Source organism: Macaca thibetana, chromosome 12 (genome assembly GCF_024542745.1).
Source record: "Macaca thibetana thibetana isolate TM-01 chromosome 12, ASM2454274v1, whole genome shotgun sequence".
In the NCBI taxonomy this organism is placed as follows: Eukaryota; Metazoa; Chordata; class Mammalia; order Primates; family Cercopithecidae; genus Macaca; species Macaca thibetana.
Window position 1 is genome coordinate 122062030 of NC_065589.1, and position 19766 is coordinate 122081795.

The window sequence follows — 19766 nt, forward strand, 5'->3', positions numbered from 1 at the left end:
TTATGTCTGAAAACATGACCATTGAGAATGTCTGGGTTTTTTATTTTATAGTTTCAGCCACCAAACAAAGGCAACCCTGAACTTTCTTGGGCCCCGAAACAAAAGAACTACAGAATAAGCACCTATTGAGTGTGCTTTGTTCCGTTTTTCTTTCTTAAGGCAATTTCTTTTTTGTTGGGGGAGGGCAGCAATAATACTATCATTTGCTCATTATGGAGATCTCTGTGTGTGTTTACATGTGTGCTATGTGGACGGGGATGGGATGGGGCAAAAGGAGGTGTGGAAAGGTCATGGAAAAACTGGGCAGCTTCAGAAGAGGAAATTATGGCAAAAGGGAAACTGCAGGAGAAGCAGTATTTCAGAAGCAGGGAGATGCCGGGATGTGAAAGAAAACAGGGTGTGGGGACAGGGGGCATTCAAAACAGTGCTAGCCCCCCAGGATCTCCTCAGGACATGCCTGGAGAAAGAGATCCTTACTTGGATGAGAACATCAAGGCTCTAAGTTTTTGGAACTTCGCTCCGAGGACAGGCATAGAGCAGGAGAGGATCTCTGAGTTACCCAAGTGAGAATAAGCCTGTGGCCTTTCCTGTCCATCAAGACCAGGAGAGTGGGTGGGAATAAAGAGGAGAGGTGGAATTTGAATAGAGAGAGGACCACTGTTTTGTTCGTTTGTTTGTTTGGCTGTTTTGTGTGAATACATTCTATAGCAAAACTATGGGCCCTTCATTTAAATCTTTCCCGTACTTTAGGCTATCCTTGAATACCATAAAGTTATCAGCAAGCTTCTCCCAAACATAAGCCCCGTCAGCACAATTGTATGTTTGCTGTGCTGAGCAGAAAATTTCTAATAATATGTCTGAACATATGCAGGAATATTAGTTTCTGGGCTTTGAAACAATCATTGCTGGAGGCTTTCCTACCTATATAGGGCAGTCAGAGTAAATCATCTTACTTTTGCTTGCCTCAGATTCCTAGTGGCTTCACAATGAACCCATTTATTGTATTACATACCACTTCTGTAACTTCATTGTTTGCACCCTCTTTCTTTTTAAATTCACGGAATTTATTCTCCTATACTCTCTCAGGCCCTATAAAAATTGTTTTCAAAAATTATGGTACGTATCATTGTTTTTACTCTTAATTTTATTCACTACATTTACTGAGCACCAGCCAGGTTATCTCTTAATGGCAGCAGTATAAGAGGTGCAGAGAATAACCCAAAGGCATCATGTAGTAAATGGGATTTGAACTCAGATACATGTCTCCCTAAAGTCTGTGATTTCTATATGGAAGAAATAAACGTTACCTCCACTCCCATTAGCCCAACTAATTCTAAAAATTTTTCCTTTCCACTATTTTTGAAATTTATAAAGGCTGTGTTTTATTTGATTGTGTTCGTGCTTCGTATGTTAAACTTTTACTTAATCTAGTCCTGGTCTGTTATAATCACTTTTGTCCACATCATTTGTTGTAGTTTTATGATAGTCCATTAGTTTTTTTTTTTTTTTAATTTATTTATTATTATTGTACTTTAAGTTGTAGGGTACATGTGCATAACGTGCAGGTTTGTTACATATGTATACTTGTGCCATGTTGGTGTGCTGCACCCATCAACTCATCATTTACATCAGGTATAACTCCCAATGCAATCCCTCCCCCCTCCCCCCTCCCCATGATAGGCCCCTGTGTGTGATGTTCCCCTTCCTGAGTATAGTCCATTAGTTTTATGTACTACAGATTTCCTAGGTAATTTTCTAATGTTGGACACTTATGTCGATTCACCATTATGAATGGCATCATTGTGAATAACACTCATTAGCATATATATTTTTCATATTTTGAACAATAGCCTTAAGAAAGGGTCATCTCAGTGTGATTGCTGATTCAAATTATATAAATATTGTATAGAGTTTTTTATGTGTGTGGTAAAAATATTTTTCAGAATAGCCATATTATTTTGGCCTTAAGTAGTGAAGCCTTTGTTTTGAAGATAACATTTATACTTTTACAAATGATAAAGTATCCTTGCATTTTAGATGCACAAGTATCATCTTTTCTAATTTCATGTTGTCTTTGTGCAGTTTAAAATAGATACCTGGTCATTCCCCAAAAAAAGAAGCATGAGGACATTGACCTAAATTATCTGCCTCTCCTTTAAAAATGCAAAACCATTAAAAAATGTAAAATGATGATCTTTATACATTTTATTTTTTGGTAAGTGAAAAACCTTACAAATTCTGGCCGCTTCAAATGAACTTTAAGTCAACATGAGTTTGCCTCAATAATAACATTCTTAACTTAAATACCTACATCAGCTCTCAGACTTACATTGCCCAGTAATGCAAGGTGATTCTACCTTTTGTGGTAAAACTGTAATACTCATCCTATTTTGACGTCATTCAACCTGCCTTAGGTATGGGAGTATAGCAAATCAATATCTACTATTAATTGAGGCAGTTGGATATGAGGCATTTTTGCTTTCCCCTTTCTGTCAATTGATTTGGTTCTTTTCATTTATGTTTTCTTTCATTAGGTGTTTGCCAAACTACTGTGAACACGGAGGAAGCTGCTCCCAGTCCTGGACCACCTTCTATTGTAACTGCAGTGACACAAGTTACACTGGTGCCACCTGCCACAACTGTGAGTAAATTGAGTATTTGCCCCTGGTGGGATGGACAAAACTCCAGGAATACCATTGTTAACTTCAGGATCTATTTAGCATGGGGCAGGCATGTTTTATTGACTCATTCAACATGTGTGTTTTTAGAGGTTATTATATACCAAACACTATTGGGCACAGAGGATACATGGATAAAAGCCATATTCTTGTGGAGTTTATGGTCTACCAGCAAAACAGGCAGGAAATGAGATCATGACAACACAGTTAAATAAGTTTAAGGTGGAAGCAAGGGAAGGTGCTGCAGGCACACAAGAGGGAGCTATTAAGTCAATTGCATTGTCTTGATGAGTTGTTAGGCTGCTGTAATAAACAAACTAACATCTCTGTGGTGTAAGTAACAAGGTCCACGCCATGCCTGTGTCACAAGCCCATCAAGCATGACAGAGGCCCTTCTTCCACCTTGTCCTCATTCTTAGATGGTAACAAAGTTCTATTATCTGGAAGGTTGCTGTGGTAAGAGGAAACACAGGGAGGGAAGCACAGGGAAGCATGCAGTAGCTTTACAAAGCTTCTACTGGAAGTAGAAAACATTACTTCCACTCACATTCTATTGGCCAAATAAAGCCCTGTGGGCACACTCAACTTCAATAGGGGCTGAAGTGCAATTTTTACCATGGAAGGGGAGAAAATGGAACCTGAATATTGGTGATAAGTGCTAATGACTGCCTGTCAAGCCCAGTGTTAGGGAGACTTCAAATAGAAGACCTGAGCTGATCTTGTTGTAGAAATATAGGAGAAAACAAAAAACAAAACAAAAAAAAAAAAAAAGAAAGAAAGAAAGAAAAAGGATACTCAGAAGCAAAGAAACAAATGGAGACATAAAGCACAGGGGTCCTCTGCTCTGTGGAAAATCAAAATTTTCCAATAGTTCCAGATGACTGGAGGGTGCTGAAAATGAGGAGGAGTGGTAAGAGGTGAGACAGAGGTAGGCTGGAGTATACACAGGATAAGGAGTGAGGGATAGAAAACAAGTAAAGAATATGAGCCTTCATTTTTTTAAATTAATAAAATTAAATTAATTTTAAATTAATTAAATAAATTTTTTTTTTTTTTTTGAGAGAGAGAGTTTTGCTCTTGTTGCCCAGGCTGGAGTGCGGTGGTACGATCTTCGCTCGCTGCAACCTCCGCCTCCTGGTTTCAAGTGATTCTCCTGCCTCAGCTTCCTGAATATCTGGGATTACAGGCACCTGCCACCACACCCGGCTAAATTTTGTATTTTGGGTAGAGACGGGGTTTCACCGTGTTGGCCAGGCTGGCCTCGAACTCTTGACCTCGTGATCCACCTGCCTCAGCCTCCCAAAGCGCTGGGATTACAGGTGTGAGCCATTGGGCCCGGCCCAGCCCTGATTTTTATAATTGTATAGTCTTATTGAGACCATGGGTGGGGGAAAACACATGAAAAAGTATAGAAAGTTTGCCAGTCAGAGAAAGGTATGCCCAACTATGGACTGTAAGTGTGATTGAGAAAGATACTTCTGAAAGCGCTGTGTGGAACTGTAGAGCATTTCATGAAAAATTAGGAATTTGAAATTGGCTTAGAAGGTAGAAGGGTAAGATAAACATTTTCTAGACATAAGAGTAGAGCCAAGGCCTGGAGCTATTCTGAGGACTACAGTGGGAACTATCATTCTGGGACAGCTCCTGCCAGTTTTTCTTAAGTGCCTGCTGTTGCTGGGCTGGCACTTGGAGATTCAGAAAGAACATAGTAGATGTCAATAGGGCTGGAACCAGACCGAGCAAAGGTAAGTGACATTGATATTCTCATCCTTAAAGACCTCTCAGCCATTCCTTAGCCTCCTCCATTCCTTCAAAGCAAGATTCACTGATGATGTCCATAGGGAAGTCTGATCAAATTAGAGAAGAACTAGTCTTCTCGTCCACTGGTCATTGGGGAGTATGTAGTTATTGCTGTTAGTTGCTTACAGAAACAAACAAAAAAAATTGTTTGGCTTTATTAAAAAAAAATCTTATTAAAACTTTTCTACTGAAAAATTTAGAATTCAAAGTAACTAGAAGAGTACCATTGGATTGTTCATACCATAAAGGGGTATGCTTGAGGGGATGAATAGCCAATTTTCTATGAAGTGATTATTATGCACTGTATGCCAGTACCAAAATATCTCGTGTACCCCATAAACATATACACCTACTCTGCACCCACAAAAATTAAAAATAAAAATAAAAATAAAATAAAAATTAAATTAAAAAGAAATTAAGAAAAAAGAACACTGGAATAACAGAGATTGAATTTAAATTTTACCTAGCTCTTTTTTTTTTTCCTTTCTTTCCTTTTTGATGTGGAGTCTCACTCTGTTGCGCAGGCTGGAGTGCAGTGGCCGGATCTCAGCTCACTGCAACCTCCACCTCCTGGGTTCATGCCATTCTCCTTCCTCAGCCTCCCGAGTAGCTGGGACTACAGGCGCCCGCCACCATACCTGGCTAATTTTTTATATTTTCAGTAGAGACAGGGTTTCACCATGCTAACCACAATGGTCTCTATCTCCTGACCTCAGGATCCTCCTGCCTTGAACTCCCAAAGTGCTGGGATTACAGGCGTGAGCCATCATGCCTGGCCTTTACCTAGTTCTTATATGTGAATACGTATATGAATTTATCACTTTGGGGATCCTTTTATTTTTTTGCAGGTCCTAGGAAGAAAAACTAGTGAATTCTTGTGGGTTCATCTAAGGCTAAAATTAGGTGTTTTTATCTAAGAGCCCCAGTGAACACCAATTTCTAAGTTTTAAGTCTGGTTCCAAAAATATTATCACCAAATAGCCAAGAACAATATATACCTATAGAGAAACATTGCAGGGCCCACATAAGGCTATCCAGATTGTAATGTCAGTGCTGCTATAAGAAGTTCAGAGACAACTTAAATGGCCATCAATTTAATAGCAAGACAAGGGAAACACAAAGATTGAAGTCACAGCAACCCTAATTTCAGCCAAATCACATTACAACATTCCTGTGACTGTTAAAGCTTATTCCGCTCACTTTCTCCAAAAGTAATTTAACAATTTTTTGAGGAGTTCATCTCTATGGATACTGTTCTCCTTTAATTTACTTCATCCATCAGGCTAAAAATAGAAGATGTCGAGCTTTAAAAAAAAAGTGTGAAGTTGAAAATCAATGGAGGTGAGGTGCTGGTTTTTAAAGGAACACTGTCAAGCCCGATGAGCAGGAGACTCAACACACAAAAACCTTAAAAATATCATTTTTTAAAACACCTTCCCATTTCCTTTTCTGTGAAATTGCTCAATGTCTACACTGTAGGCTGCGACTTTGTGAAACTCTATCTCGGTTCTGGGCACCCAGCCAGAACCAATCAAAATCCCTTGAATATTTGTGACATTTGGCAAGCACACCTTAGTACTCCGTGCAATTCAAATATTTGTCCTCCCTCTAACTAATTTCCCTCTCCCCCAGTTGGGTGAGGACCATTGTTTTTAGTCATTTTGCAAACCAAGTGATTTCATCAGCAAGCTTGTGTCTCCCTCTCAGCAAGCATGGGTCCCACTCACAGGCCAGGTGAGAGCTTCTGCAGTGCAGAAGATGGCACACAGGGCACTCCCTGGCAAAAACAAAAACAAACAGGCCTGAAATTCTGCACTTGTGGAAATGACAGATTCCTTGCTGCGTTGAGGAATGTTTTACTGAAGGAATTGGCCACAGTCGAAATAAGAAAAGAAAAACTCTTTGGATTAATAAATTATTGATAATAATGTCTTGAGTATTCTCTTAGTTTTGTCAAGCTCTTCAGAAATAGTCTTTCCCTCCTCATTGCTGGTGCTTTCTAGTAAATGTGAAGCAAGAGGACGGACTTAGGACAGATAGGATTAACTGCTTTTTGTCCAGCCTTTGTGGACAAGAGAGGGCCTGGGTGAGGTGGGCACAATGGACTCTCTAAGGACTAACAAAATGGAAATTCCCGAAGTGTGTAGACACAGCATGCTGTTGTCGAAAGTAGAGATATCTTCAGTCAGTCTTAATTTCTTTTTATCCTTACTTGATGATATATAAGGGACTTGGATATGCTAGTTTGGTCACTTTTCAAATGTACATCGTTCAAAACCACCTTTTTAAGAAAAAGGTGATGAATGTGTGGGCAATTTCTGTCCCATCTGTGGCAGCTTTCCCATATGAAGAGGAAAGCTACCCCATAAAGTGCCGTTGGAGACTATCATATGATGTTTGTAAGTTGTTATGGTTAGAAAATTTCTCTGAAAGTGGTATCCTATTCTCCAGAGGAGTAACTGAATAAAAACAGTGTTTGCAGTCCACCAGATCAATCCCTGGCAACCCAACCAAGTTCAATGCTTTCCAACTCCCAGAGATAGATACCACGGTTATTAGTTGAATACAACGTGCAAGTTCAGAAGGTTGTATAATCAAAGCCAAGCTTCTAAGTACTCAGGGTATATTTTGGTCATGGTATATCATATCTACTTTATTAAGAATCCAAATTAAGATAAAAAGGAGCAGATTTTTGATTGTGAGATATTAGGGCATAGATAGATAGATAGATAGATAGATAGATAGATAGATAGATATCAGTACAGCATAACAATAAAGGGATATGCATAGTGTTATTATCTCCATTTTACAGATGAGAACATTGAGGCCCAGAAAGCTTATATAAATTCCACAAGGTCTCATATCTAGTAAATGGTAGCGGTTGGGCTTTAAACCAAGGGAATTTGCCTGTTGATGCCAGATGCTAAATCCTGCATCTTATTTATACCTTCAAACAAGCAAGGCATTTGTAAACTTCCATATTACAAAGTTGGTGATGGGACATTCACAACCTCCTTTATATTGCTTAAGACACAGTAGAATAGTGTGAGATCATAATTGAAAATACAGTTCTAGAAGACTGAGAGATGAGAAAGTTTTTGTGTTCTAGAATAATCATGAAAGCATTATGGAAGGAAATAGAATGACTTGGAGGACTTCTAAAATTGAAATAGACAAAAGGAAAAGGGAGGTTTGTCGAAAACAGACTGTCAAGGGCTAAGACACGATAGTAGACATATATATGCTGTGTTCTGGGACACTGCAGAACTTGCCTGGCTCAAAAGAAAAAAAAAAAGTGATTTGCACTAGTCATTCATTCCTGAAGGCCACATAGGATTCCTAAAAGCACTTTCCCCAGAGAATACTGAAACACACTTACCATTACAACTAGAGCTTTTCACATGCTACTGCCATACCTATAAATATTATTTTAAGAACTCCAAAATAAATAGCCCAATACTTTTTTGTTTCTATATTCAACCATCTTAATATTTTTCTTTGTCTTTCCTATTTTGGTGGGAGAGGCAGAGGACCTGTGTTATTTCCAAATATTTATTATTGTAACCAGAACTATGTTGAGCATCTTTGTATTTAAATATTATCCAATACCACAAGTTCTATGGCTCACTTAAACAAACCTCAGAAACTGCTTTATTGAGTCAAGAGTTCTGAATAGTTTTAAGAATCTTGATCCATATTTCCAACTTGTTTTCCTAAACTCTTATTACAGTTTACACTCTGATCACTATTTTCTGAGATCTTGTTTTACCTTCTCTGACATTATTGTTTACTACAGCTTCTAAAACTTTTTTTTTTTTTTTTTTTTTTTGAGACGGAGTCTCGCTCTGTCGCCCAGGCTGGAGTGCAGTGGCACAATCTCAGCTCACTGCAAGCTCCGCCTCCTGGGTTTATGCCATTCTCCTGCCTCAGCCTCCCGAGTAGCTGGGAATACAGGCGCCCGCCACCTCGCCCGGCTAGTTTTTTGTATTTTTTAGTAGAGACAGGGTTTCACCGTGTTAGCCAGGATGGTCTCGATCTTCTGACCTCGTGATCCACCCGTCTTGGCCTCCCAAAGTGCTGGGATTACAGGCTTGAGCCACTGCGCCTGGCCTATAAAACTATTTTACATGTGTTTTTACTAACACAGTGGCATATTAAAATAGAGATTATTATTGACCCTGATTGTGAGTTTCAGATTAAAAAGAAATTTTTTTTCAGATGACTTGTATTGTAGGAATAAGATTGCTTCCACAGAATTTTCTTTTTTCATTCAACAAGTACTTTTTGAATGTACATTTGATTCATTAAACTACGAATTTAGTGATGACTGTCACGTTGAACAGACCCAGTAAGTGATACAAGCACTTTTCCTTCATCTTCTCAATATTTATCTCTGATGACAATCACATGTGCCCTGCTCAGGGTCTTTTCACCATGTTTCAGCCTTTGCCAATCCCTTTTCAATAGTGTAGCCTCTCTGACATCCTAACAATGCCCTTTAGCTCATGTTTCAGCTTTGCAGAAGGATGTCAGCTTTCTTCTTCTTCCAAGCCTGATGTAGTGCTTCTTCTGTGGGGAAGTCAATAGCCAAGTATTGATTCAAAGCATATCAAGTCATCTGGCTATCAGACGCTCTAGTAATCATTGCAGAGGTATAACACTACCTTTAACAGTAGGTAAATGGTCCTTTGACTGCATGGCATTTGAGTGGTTGAAATGAAAAGTTGGATAGGGTAGGAAATTCTGGTAATAAGGGAACTCATTTAAGAGTATTGCTCATATCTCTAAGCTTAGGTCAGTGCTTATCCTAATAAATATTATTCCATTTCCCATAAAGATCTAAAAAATATTTATCTCCATCATTAACCTTAAATGCTATTAGCAATTGTTCTCAACTGCAACTAGAAAGGGGAAGTAGGAGAAAGAAGAAGAAGGAAGAGGAAGAGGAAGAAGAAAGAAGAAGAAGAAGAATTGAATTTACACCTTGCTTTGTCTTATGACATTAAGCAACGCTTTTATTATCATTAATGTTATTTATGTTAACGACCTACTGAGACTATAAACCTATTTAGGTGAGAAAACATGTCTGTCTTACACTTGTACACATTCATGGCTTTGGTGGCATATAGGCTATTATGGAAATGGTGAGACAGAAGATTAAGCAGAAAAAGATAACTCAGTGTGCTCTTAGTGGGAATTCCATAAGAGCAGGATGATATCTGAATCTTCCCAGGGTCTCCAGCCTCTCCTCTAATCCCTGACACATAGTAGATATCCACTCTTTGATGTATACAAAAAAAAATGAATTTATGAGGCATGTGCGCATAACAATGTCAAGTTACTGTAGCAAGAGCATTGTTACTTTCTTGAGAAAGTTCTCAAAATAATTGACCTTGGAGCAGAGATTTGAGGGATGAGAAAGAAGAAGAGCACAGACAATGGCCTTGCAGGAAGAGGGAGCTCCATGAACAAAGGCAAATGACATGAAGTGTCAAGCAACAAAGTGGGGGCTATGAGACACCTGGCATAGCTAGAATTGAAGATGAAATGGAGAGTGGGGGCGGGAAGGAGATGCAGGAAATGCAACAGGGTAGAAAAGGCAGGTGATGAATTGAGAAGGAACTTACTTCTCTGCTGGCCAACTAACAGCCAGCCACAGTTTGTTGGTTTCATTTTAGTGTTGAGGATCGGGTTGCTAATATTTGTTGTTTGCTTTGTTCATCAGTTTCTTTTTTTTAAATGTAATGGTGACAGTGCTTTGGAGCATATACTGAAGATGGAAGATGTGGGTGCTAGGGACAGATACTGGATGCAATTTGCAATTTTGTGGGCAGCAAATAATGAGAATCAGCACAAGCCAGAAAGCAGGAACCTGATATGCAAGGCATATCTAAAATTGGATCAAGTAGACTTAAAGAAAAATTGAACGCAGTAGATAGAAGGATGACTTTCAGCTTTTTAACTTGGAAGACCTCATGGATGAAGAATGAAGTGACTAAGTCCTGAGGTCTGTCTCAGTGTGACAGCCTAGTGTGAAATACAGGCCCTACAATTTACAAGATATGTGACCTAGGCCAAGAAGCCATGTGAGCTCCATGTGCTTGAACTTCCTCCCCTGTCATATGGGGCTAATAAGAGCAATCATTTCAAAGAAGTGTTATGAGGATTGAGTAAAACAATCTTCTTAAAGTGTTTAGCATGGTGCCTGACAAATACAAATTTCCTGTTTCATGCTAGCTGCTGTTTAAATAGATAGAGGATGTGTAGAAAGAGGAGGAGATTTAGTAGTTGGACTTCAGTCTAGTTTGGGGCACGGTATTTGCCTGGAAAGTTTCCCACTGTGCAGAATTAGCTGGAAAACTCTGGAGTGAGGTCCAAGGGGAATATCAGAATCAGTGGGTGTATAGTTGCTGAAGCCTTTTGAGTAGATGAGTAGGCCAAGGGTAGGACCTTGAAAGTAAAATATTTTAAGAGAGTCAAGAAGAGATACAATCAAGAAGGAGTGATAACCAAAACAAAGAAAGCAAGTACTGGATGGGTGCGGTGGCTCACGCCTGTAATCCCAGCACTTTGGGAGGCCGAGGCGGGTGGATCACGAGGTCAGCAGATCGAGACCATCCTGGCTAACACGGTGAAACCCCGTCTCTACTAAAAATACAAAAAATTAGCCGGGCGTGGTGGCCCTTGTAGTCCCAGCAAGTCGGGAGGCTGAGGCGGGAGAGTGGCGTGAACCCGGGAGGCGGAGCTTGCAGTGAGCCCAGATCGTGCCACTGCACTCCAGCCTGGGCAACAGAGCGAGACTCCGTCTCCAAAAAAAAAGAAAAGAAAAGAAAGTACTAAGGAAAGTGTAAGTAACCTAGGAGTCAGAAGCGGGGTGTTTCAGAAATAGACTATTCACAGAGATGTCTAGATACATAATATACCGCCGAGCTGAATACTTTTTTTTTCTTTTTCTTTCTTTTTTTTTTTTTTTTTGTGAGACAGAGTCTTGCTCTGTCACCCACAGGCTAGAGTGCAGTGGTGCAATCTTGGCTCACTGCAACCTCCGCCTCCCAGGTTCAAGTGATTCTCCTACCTCAGCCTTGCGAGTAGCTAGGATTACAAGCACAGGCCACCACACCAGCTAATTTTTGTATTTTTAGTAGAGATGGGGTTTCACCATGGAGGCAAGGCTGGTCTCGAACTCCGGACCTCAGGTGATCCACTCACTTCGGCCTCCCAAAGTGCTGGGATTACAGGCCGAGTACTCTTTCATCATAGTGATTGGTAATTGTTACACAACTGGATAGATATTTAGGGAGAAGATGGAAAAAAAGCACAATAAGGGGGAAAAATGAAATAAGAAAACCAATACAATTCAACCTGAGGAAGCTAATTCAAAAAGAAAGAAAGAAAGAAATCAGTAATTTTCGTCAGCAGCCTAAGACTGTGGCAGTATTGGAATGCAGTGGAATTTGCTGATCCAAGAGAATGTGTTCATTCATGACTATCCCAGGTTTTGTCAGGATCAGGTGATTCAAAAGCATTCGCTGCCGTTGAGAGCAGGAAAAAATCTCCAACCTCCTTGAATCTGTTAATGAACAAGGAATGCACTGTGCAATTGAGTGCACAGGACTGCCTCTAAGGGGGAATGCTACTTCTGGGAGGGAGAGATCTGAGCAGGCTGAACTGGATGTGAGAAAGTCTTCTTAAAAGGAAACAGCTGGGGTCTACTTGAGGGTGGCAGGGTGGATGGAGTGAGAGAAGCAGAAAAGATAACTATTGGTTACTGGGCATAATACCTGAGTGATGAAATAATCTATACAACAAATCCCCATGACACGTGTTCACCTATGGAACAAACCTGCATGTGTACCCCCAAACCGAAAATAAAATATAAAAAGAAAGAAAGAAAGTCTTAAGAGATTGGACCTGTGCATAAAGGCTGGATTGGGGAGTCAGATAGGTGTCAGGAGGGTGCTTTTCAAGGGTGGGCATCAAAATAAGGACCAAAGATAAGGATGAGCACAGGGGATGTTTGGGGTTCACCCAGTGCTCTAGCCTAGGGGGAAAGGAATGAACATTTGTTGAGCCCTATGAAAGTGCCATATGCCGTTCTCAGTGCTGAACACATGTCATCTCACATTCTTAGCTCTAACCCTGTTAGACTCCGGCGGCTCTTCAAACAACTAGATTTTCAGATTTGCAAATCTCTTGGCCATAAAGACTTCTTATCACTATCTTTTCCTGAGAGACCTCTGTCAACTGATGCAAGAAATCTGAGCGAGTCTTTTGCAGCTATTGCTTCTTTTTGCTCCTTTATCAGCCTCTCACATAGCACTTCTTCCACCATATAAAAATTGTCTGCTTCTTGTTTTTCTTTGCAAACTGCCAGTGTTCTATGCATTTCTCCTTGCATATTTGGCACCTATTTACACATAGTAGAACATCACTGAATGTAAACATTCTTTTTTTTTTATTTTTTTATTTTTATTTTTATACTTTAAGTTCTAGGGTACATGTGCATAACGTGCAGGTTTGTTACATATGTATACTTGTGCCATGTTGGTGTGCTGCACCCATCAACTCATCAGCACCCATCAACTCGTCATGTACATCATGTATAACTCCCAATGCAATCCCTCCCCTCTCCCCCCTCCCCATGATAGGCCTCCCACATGATAGTGTGTGATGTTCCTTATGGCCAAAATGCTCACAGCCACAGAACCGGTGGAGTTTGAGCTTAGTTCTAGATGGCTTGAAAACACTTTCTCTTCACATTACATCTGAAGTACAAAGAAGAGCGCTCTTAAATATTTTATGGAACACACAGGTTTTAAAAGCAAAACTAATCCAAAGAACTTCTTATCAGAGAAAGGAAGGAATGGAGGGTGTATATTCACCTTGGATTGATTTTCTTCCTTTTGAATACATTTCAGTGATTTGAGAGTTTCCCACAGTCATATCCTACATGTTAATTGGTTCGATTTGTTCTTTCCTTCCTCTTTCTCTATGTCTTTCTCTCCATTTTCCCCCACCCCCTTGTTAATTGAGGTTACAGTAAAGCCAACTTCAAATATTTACACTGGGTTAATAAAGAGCAAGAAATGTAATCACAAGTTTTAGCTTTGTTCCAAACCCCTACAAGCAACAAAAGATTCCAAAATATAAGAGAAGATAATTAACTGAATATAATTTAATTGCTGATGTTGCTTCCTTTGGAGAATCGTTGATATTTACTTTGAATACTGAGCAAGAAAAACGAGCACTTATTTCTAATGTATTTCAATCAACAGAAGATTAATTGCCAGAGAAATACAAAGCTCTAGTATGTCCCATGAGTAAGAAGTGATCTGGAATATACATACATAATAAACTCAATATATGAAGACACAGTTTTCATTTGTGCCTCCTCTTTGAATCCAGACAGATCGAGGTTATCAATAGTTCTCCAGTATCAGATAAGTTATTTAACTTCTTTCAGCCTTGGTTGTTTTTGGTCTCTAAAATAACAGTAACTCCTTTACACAATTGTTATGTGGATTAGAGGCAAGAAACAGACAACATCTCTAGCGCAATATTCGAAATTGGGCATTTCCAGGTTAAATGGTATCTATTACATGTTATAAAGTAATTTCGGTAAAAGTTTAGAAATACATTTTCATATAAGAGGCATCCTTTCTATGCTACTAGGTCATATGGCCATTTTCTACTATAGATTCCTACTATACACTTTTTCTACTATAGACTACCAAATAGGGGTTAGGTTTTGGCATAGGTGTTGCCATCAGTAGAAAAACCAAGAGGCAAACCATCACCAATGGAATCCCAGTGATGGGTTGTAGGAGGAAGTGGGGGACTCCTGCATGAGTCAGATCCTCTCTGCCACAAATGACCTTAGGCAAGTCACTTACTTTCTGTGATCCATGATTCCTCATGAATACCGTGTGGATTATACATGGTCACTAAGGAAAATTGTTTTGATTTGTTCTAGCAGCATGACTCAGAATGAGAATGTGCTATAATCTCACTCAATAGTTTCTATTTCTTTTCTTAACCATTTTATAATATTCTAGCCCAAAATAACAATTACATAAACCAGATAGTCCACATCTTGTCTATAGAAAACACTAAGTGTTCATTTACACGGTTACCTCAAATAGGTTTTAAAAATAAAACAGGTTAAAACGTGAGGAATGTTTTGCAAGCATCACAGCTCTTTCAGCTTCCCCTTGAAGCATTTGGTGTCGTTTAATTAGTTGGGTTTTCATTTGGAATGAGTCAACTCAAAGAGTAATGAAAGTAGTGAGCAATAATAAAATGAAGACATAATGTGATCGTTCAGTATAATTTATCAGTATTTTTTAAAACTATGACTGACTTGACTAAGTTGTCATGAAATGAAGGAATTTCCAGTGTGTTCATTCTGATTCTTGCAAATATATTTTGACTATGTAATTCAGAGACAAAATTCAGAATACATTTCTCCATTCTTTACAATTCTATAACACAGTAACACTGTGACCTATGTATAGCAGGTTATTTCAGCAGTGTGAGCCTTATTTCTGCCATATTCAAGGGAAAATAATAGAATCTGCCCCTTAGTGCTATTGGGATAAATTCATGAATCAATGGGCGTGAAATCTCTCTGACAAGTATGATCATAACCCTTTCTTATAGATTTCTTCTCATGTATTTACATCATTTTGTTCCCACTGCAACCTTGGTGAGGGATAAGGCAAGTACTCTTTAATGTACAGAGGAAAGTCATGAGACATACAGCAGTTTAATATGGAGAGCCCAAGGACAGTCAGGTACAAGAACCCAGCAGGACAAAAGCCTGAATATTGTGACTCTTTCCAAGATTTTTCAACTATATCATGCTCTAGACAAGGTGAGTTGTTAGGGAAATTCCAGGGTTCTTTTAAAATATAGTTTCTGTTGTTTCCTAAAAGTGACTTTGATTATATCATTGTCCAACTTCAAATTGTTTAGTGGCTCTCTATAATCTTATTGAAGAAAACCCTTTACTATTTGATCTCAGTAAGTGAGGCCCTTCATTATTTGGAACCCTCTTGGGTCACAAACCATTTTCAGCCATGGCCCCGCATATCTCCACTTTATAGCAGTTGTGATCCACTGTTCATTCCCTGGGCATGTTCAGTTTTTCTTATCTTTCCAGTATTTTGACCTTGAAGTTATTTCTCCTGGAATGTTCTTCGGGACTTGTCTATTCTCTATTCTACTCAATGCTCTGCTCTGGTATCACCTCCACATGTATAGGTGGTTGCAATAATTGACTTTTGATCTTTCTCTGGCATTAGGTTGATATCCTTGAGGCCATGCACTTTTGTTTCTTGGGGGTTTTTTTGTATGTGTTCCCAACTCCTATACCAGCTCTGGAATATTGCTCATGCAAAATAAGTATTGAGAGAATGGAGTTCTAATTTTCAAATGGTTGGCACTACCTTGAAATATACTAATATCCCTTCCTTCCTTATTGAGGGAAAGTGAAAGATAGCAAATCAGGTAACAGGCCACAACCTCTGGTAGACTTTCCCTTTAGCCATCATGTAGGAAAACTTCCCGTTTTTAATTTGATGGAAGAATTGAGCATCCTGCTTTTTATTTAAAGAGTATTTCTTGGCCGGGCACGGTAGCTCACGCCTGTAATCCCAGCACTTTGGGAGGCCGAGGCGGGCGGATCACAAGGTCAGGAGATCGAGACCACGGTGAAACCCCGTCTCTACTAAAAATACAAAAAATGAGCAGGGCGCAGTGGCGGGCGCCTGTAGTCCCAGCTACTCGGGAGGCTGGGGCAGGAGAATGGCGTGAACCCAGGAGGCGGAGCTTGCAGTGAGCCAGGATCGCGCCACTGCACTCCAGCTTGGGCGACAGAGCAAGACTCCGTCTCAAAAAAAAAAAAAAAAAAGAGTATTTCTTAAAGAGCCTCACACTACGTCCCCATTTGCTCTCAAACTAGCTTGTAAATGATCCTTCAGTTGGCATAGCTGTAGTTCCAAATTTTAAGGTATTAGCATAAATAGGACTTTTGGATGGCTATATATATATTGCAGAAAATATAAAAAGGAATTAAATTGTCCATTGTCATAGCAGGACATGCAACTGAGTTTATTAGTCTGTTAACGGAGGAGTTGTCAAAGTCACTTCTCAGTGGCACAGATTTCCTGCTGGCAGCTAATGTGATGATGAAGATCCTGGCAATCATTCCTTTGTTCCTGTCTCCTTGATTTTGCTGTCATGATGGCTGGAAGAGGGAGCTAGTATTTCTGTCTACTAACATTTTATTTCATGACTGCATGTTGACTAAATGGGCATTCAATGGAATAACTGTTACATAACATATGCAGACTAGGGATGCCTGTAGCTCACAGGCCATGAGAGGAGGAGCTGTGCTCTCTGGCTTCTACTTTAACAGTCTTCCATCTAATGATGTCACTGGGGGAATAGTCAAAACATACAGAAAACAAATCCGTTCTGTATTTGGTTTTGTGTTTAATGGCGATGCAGTATGAAAAAATGAATTGCTTTTGAAGATTAGGCTGCCTTGGGTTAAATTCCAGGCTGTAATAATTACTAATTGAGTGACCTGTGGGAAATTATTCACCTTCTGAGAAAGTTAGTTCTCTTATCTCTAAATATAGGGATAGTGATATCTGTGTCTTAGAACTTTTTGATAAATAAGAGATTACGCTTAGAGTGGTGGATATAGTGCCTATACAGGAAGTGCCTGGTTAAGTTTGCTTATTTTACTTCATCAGTCCTCTACAATTCTACATTTGCTGGCCATCTGTGCATAGCTTTTGGACTAGTAACAAATTCCGATTTCTATGTTTGGAAGGGACTTTTGAGTACAAGTGTGTTTTCTTGCATACTTCAAATCGATGCTCTAGAAATGGACTGATAAATGCCTCCTGTTATCACTGTAGTTCTCCAGTAGCTATAAGATTTATTTCTTTTAGAAAGTAGAATGTACCTTCTAACTTTCCTTAGTTAGTTTTATTTTGGCTCTCAATGATCCTCCTATGGACTTGCCATGCTTTCCGCAATACCATCATCACATCTCAGTCGCTTGACGTGAAGTATAATGGTGGGCTCCAAAGTTCCTGAAATCACTGGATTCAGAACACACTTAGGAATAATCAGAGTGAGAAATTGCCTTTACTTATTTTAATTAGCATGTAGTATACTTATCATTATGTTATAATACATCCCTAAACCAGTGAAAGTAGCTCATTCCAAAGTTTATTTTGGCTACTGTTATGACATAATTTCATTGAGATATTTATTTGTATTCAACACCAGTTCTTGTATGTCTCTCCTATTTTGGGGTCACCCATTCATGCAACACACATTTGTATCAGGCATGTATAAATATCTATTCAGGGTTCAACACTCAACCAAATATAGCAGGTGACACTTTGGCAATTGAAGGTCTGATTCCTGTTCTCAAGGACTTTAAAATTAGCAGGAATGTGGGCAGCAGGTAGATGTGTTATACACTAAGAAAATAATGCAAGATTATATATGGTCGGAAGCTAAATTGAATATAGGAACTGCCCAAAACATAGACACCAAACAAGGAGAAGGAGATGAGCCATGAAGGGAAGGGATACTGGATAATGCTGGACTTGAGCCAAACCCTGTGGCATACATGGGATCTGCACAGACAAAGAATGTGATGGAGGGTCAAGAGTCAAGACTGATATTAACTTGGTTGGAGTTGGAGTCAGTGGGATATGGACTTGAATAGTTTGGGGGTTCTTATTAATGGAGAGAAATAATGATGATAGACAAAACTGGTATCAGAACCAGTGGGAAAATATATGACAACATTGGTCATATTGTTATCTTGAATTGACTAAGATGCTGAACATGGCCAGGCGTGGTGGCTCATGCCTGTAATCCCAGCACTTTGGGAGGCCGAGGCGGATGGATCACCTGAGGTCAGGAATTCGAGACCAGCCTGGCCAACATGGTGAAACCCTGTCCCTACTAAAAATACCAAAAAAAAATTAGCGGGACATGGTGGCAGGAGCCTGTAATCCCAGCTACTCGGGAGGCTGAAGCAGGAGAATCACTTGAACCTGGGAGGCAGAGGTTGCAGTGAGCTGAGATCGCACCACTGCACTCCAGCCTGGGGGCAAGAGTGAGATTTTATCTCAAAAAGAAAAAAAAAAAAAAAAAAAAAGATGCTGAACATGTGAAAAAAAACTTCCCTTGCCTTCTACATCACAACAAAATTTGGGGGTTCATAATCTTACAACTCAAAAAGGGTTTTCCCACAGTCTTGGTACTGTACACCCATTAGAAACCATAGGGTAAAACTAACCAGGGAATTTTCTCCCCAGAAGGAGACAGCATTCCTACTTCAGAAGGCCAAGGTGGGTGGATCACTCGAGCTTGGGAGTTCAAGACCAGCTTAGGCAATAGGGCAAAACCTTATCTCTACCAAAAAATAAGAATAAAAAAAGTAACCAAGCACGGAGGTGCATGCCTGTAGTCCCAGCTACTTCTGGGGGTTGAGGTGGGAGGATCACTTGAACCCAGGATGTTGAGGCTGCAGTGAGCCGAGATCACACCACTGCACTCCAGCCTGTATAACAGAGTGAGACCCTGTCTCAAAAATAAATAAATAAATAAATAAATAAGACAACAGCATCTTTGATGTGGACAACTTTTTCCCAGGATCACAGATCAAGACTTCTCTACTATCGTAACACGCTTACTTTTCAAATTTTTTTCTTTGCTCATGCCTCTATGAAAGATAGAAGTGGCAAGGGGTCTGTGGTGTGCACTCATGGGGTATATTTTATTTGTGAAGAGTTTTTCAGCTCGCTTTAGACATAGATAACCTTATACCTTGATAGATGGGAGATGAAGGGCCAGTGTAGGTGAAAAACATTAATGGCACATATGTTGCCTCAGAATCAGTCAGAAACAGACATTGTTTCCCACCTCTTAACATACATAATGGATTAAAAATAACACTGCCAGGAGGTCTTTTGTTAGGTCTTTTTTTACCATGATTTGGAGTAAATGAGGCAATGATTAGAAATTCATCCCTCATGATAGGCTCTATAGCAGATTCTATTGTAGAGGATATGGTTACACAAAATATTTTATATTCTCCCATAAAAGTTATGCTAAATAATAGAATTGCTCTAGATTACTTACTTACTGGCTAAACAGAAAAGTATCTGTGCAGCTGCTGGATTCTTGTTGTCCATGAAGAAATATATCACTTTGGGTATTATAGAGATTCAGTTGTAGGGGATTAACACAGAG

At 39.5% G+C, this 19766-nt stretch overlaps 1 protein-coding gene across 1 annotated transcript in view; it reads left to right on the top strand.

The window, feature by feature from the left end:
* The window catches only part of CNTNAP5 (contactin associated protein family member 5), an 862050-nt gene that overhangs the window by 513568 nt on the left and 328716 nt on the right, over nucleotides 1-19766 (top strand). Inside the window, exon 11 of the mRNA XM_050752523.1 lies at nucleotides 2535-2641. Within this exon, the coding sequence (XP_050608480.1) occupies nucleotides 2535-2641 (107 nt within the window). The remainder of the gene's footprint in view (nucleotides 1-2534; nucleotides 2642-19766) is intronic.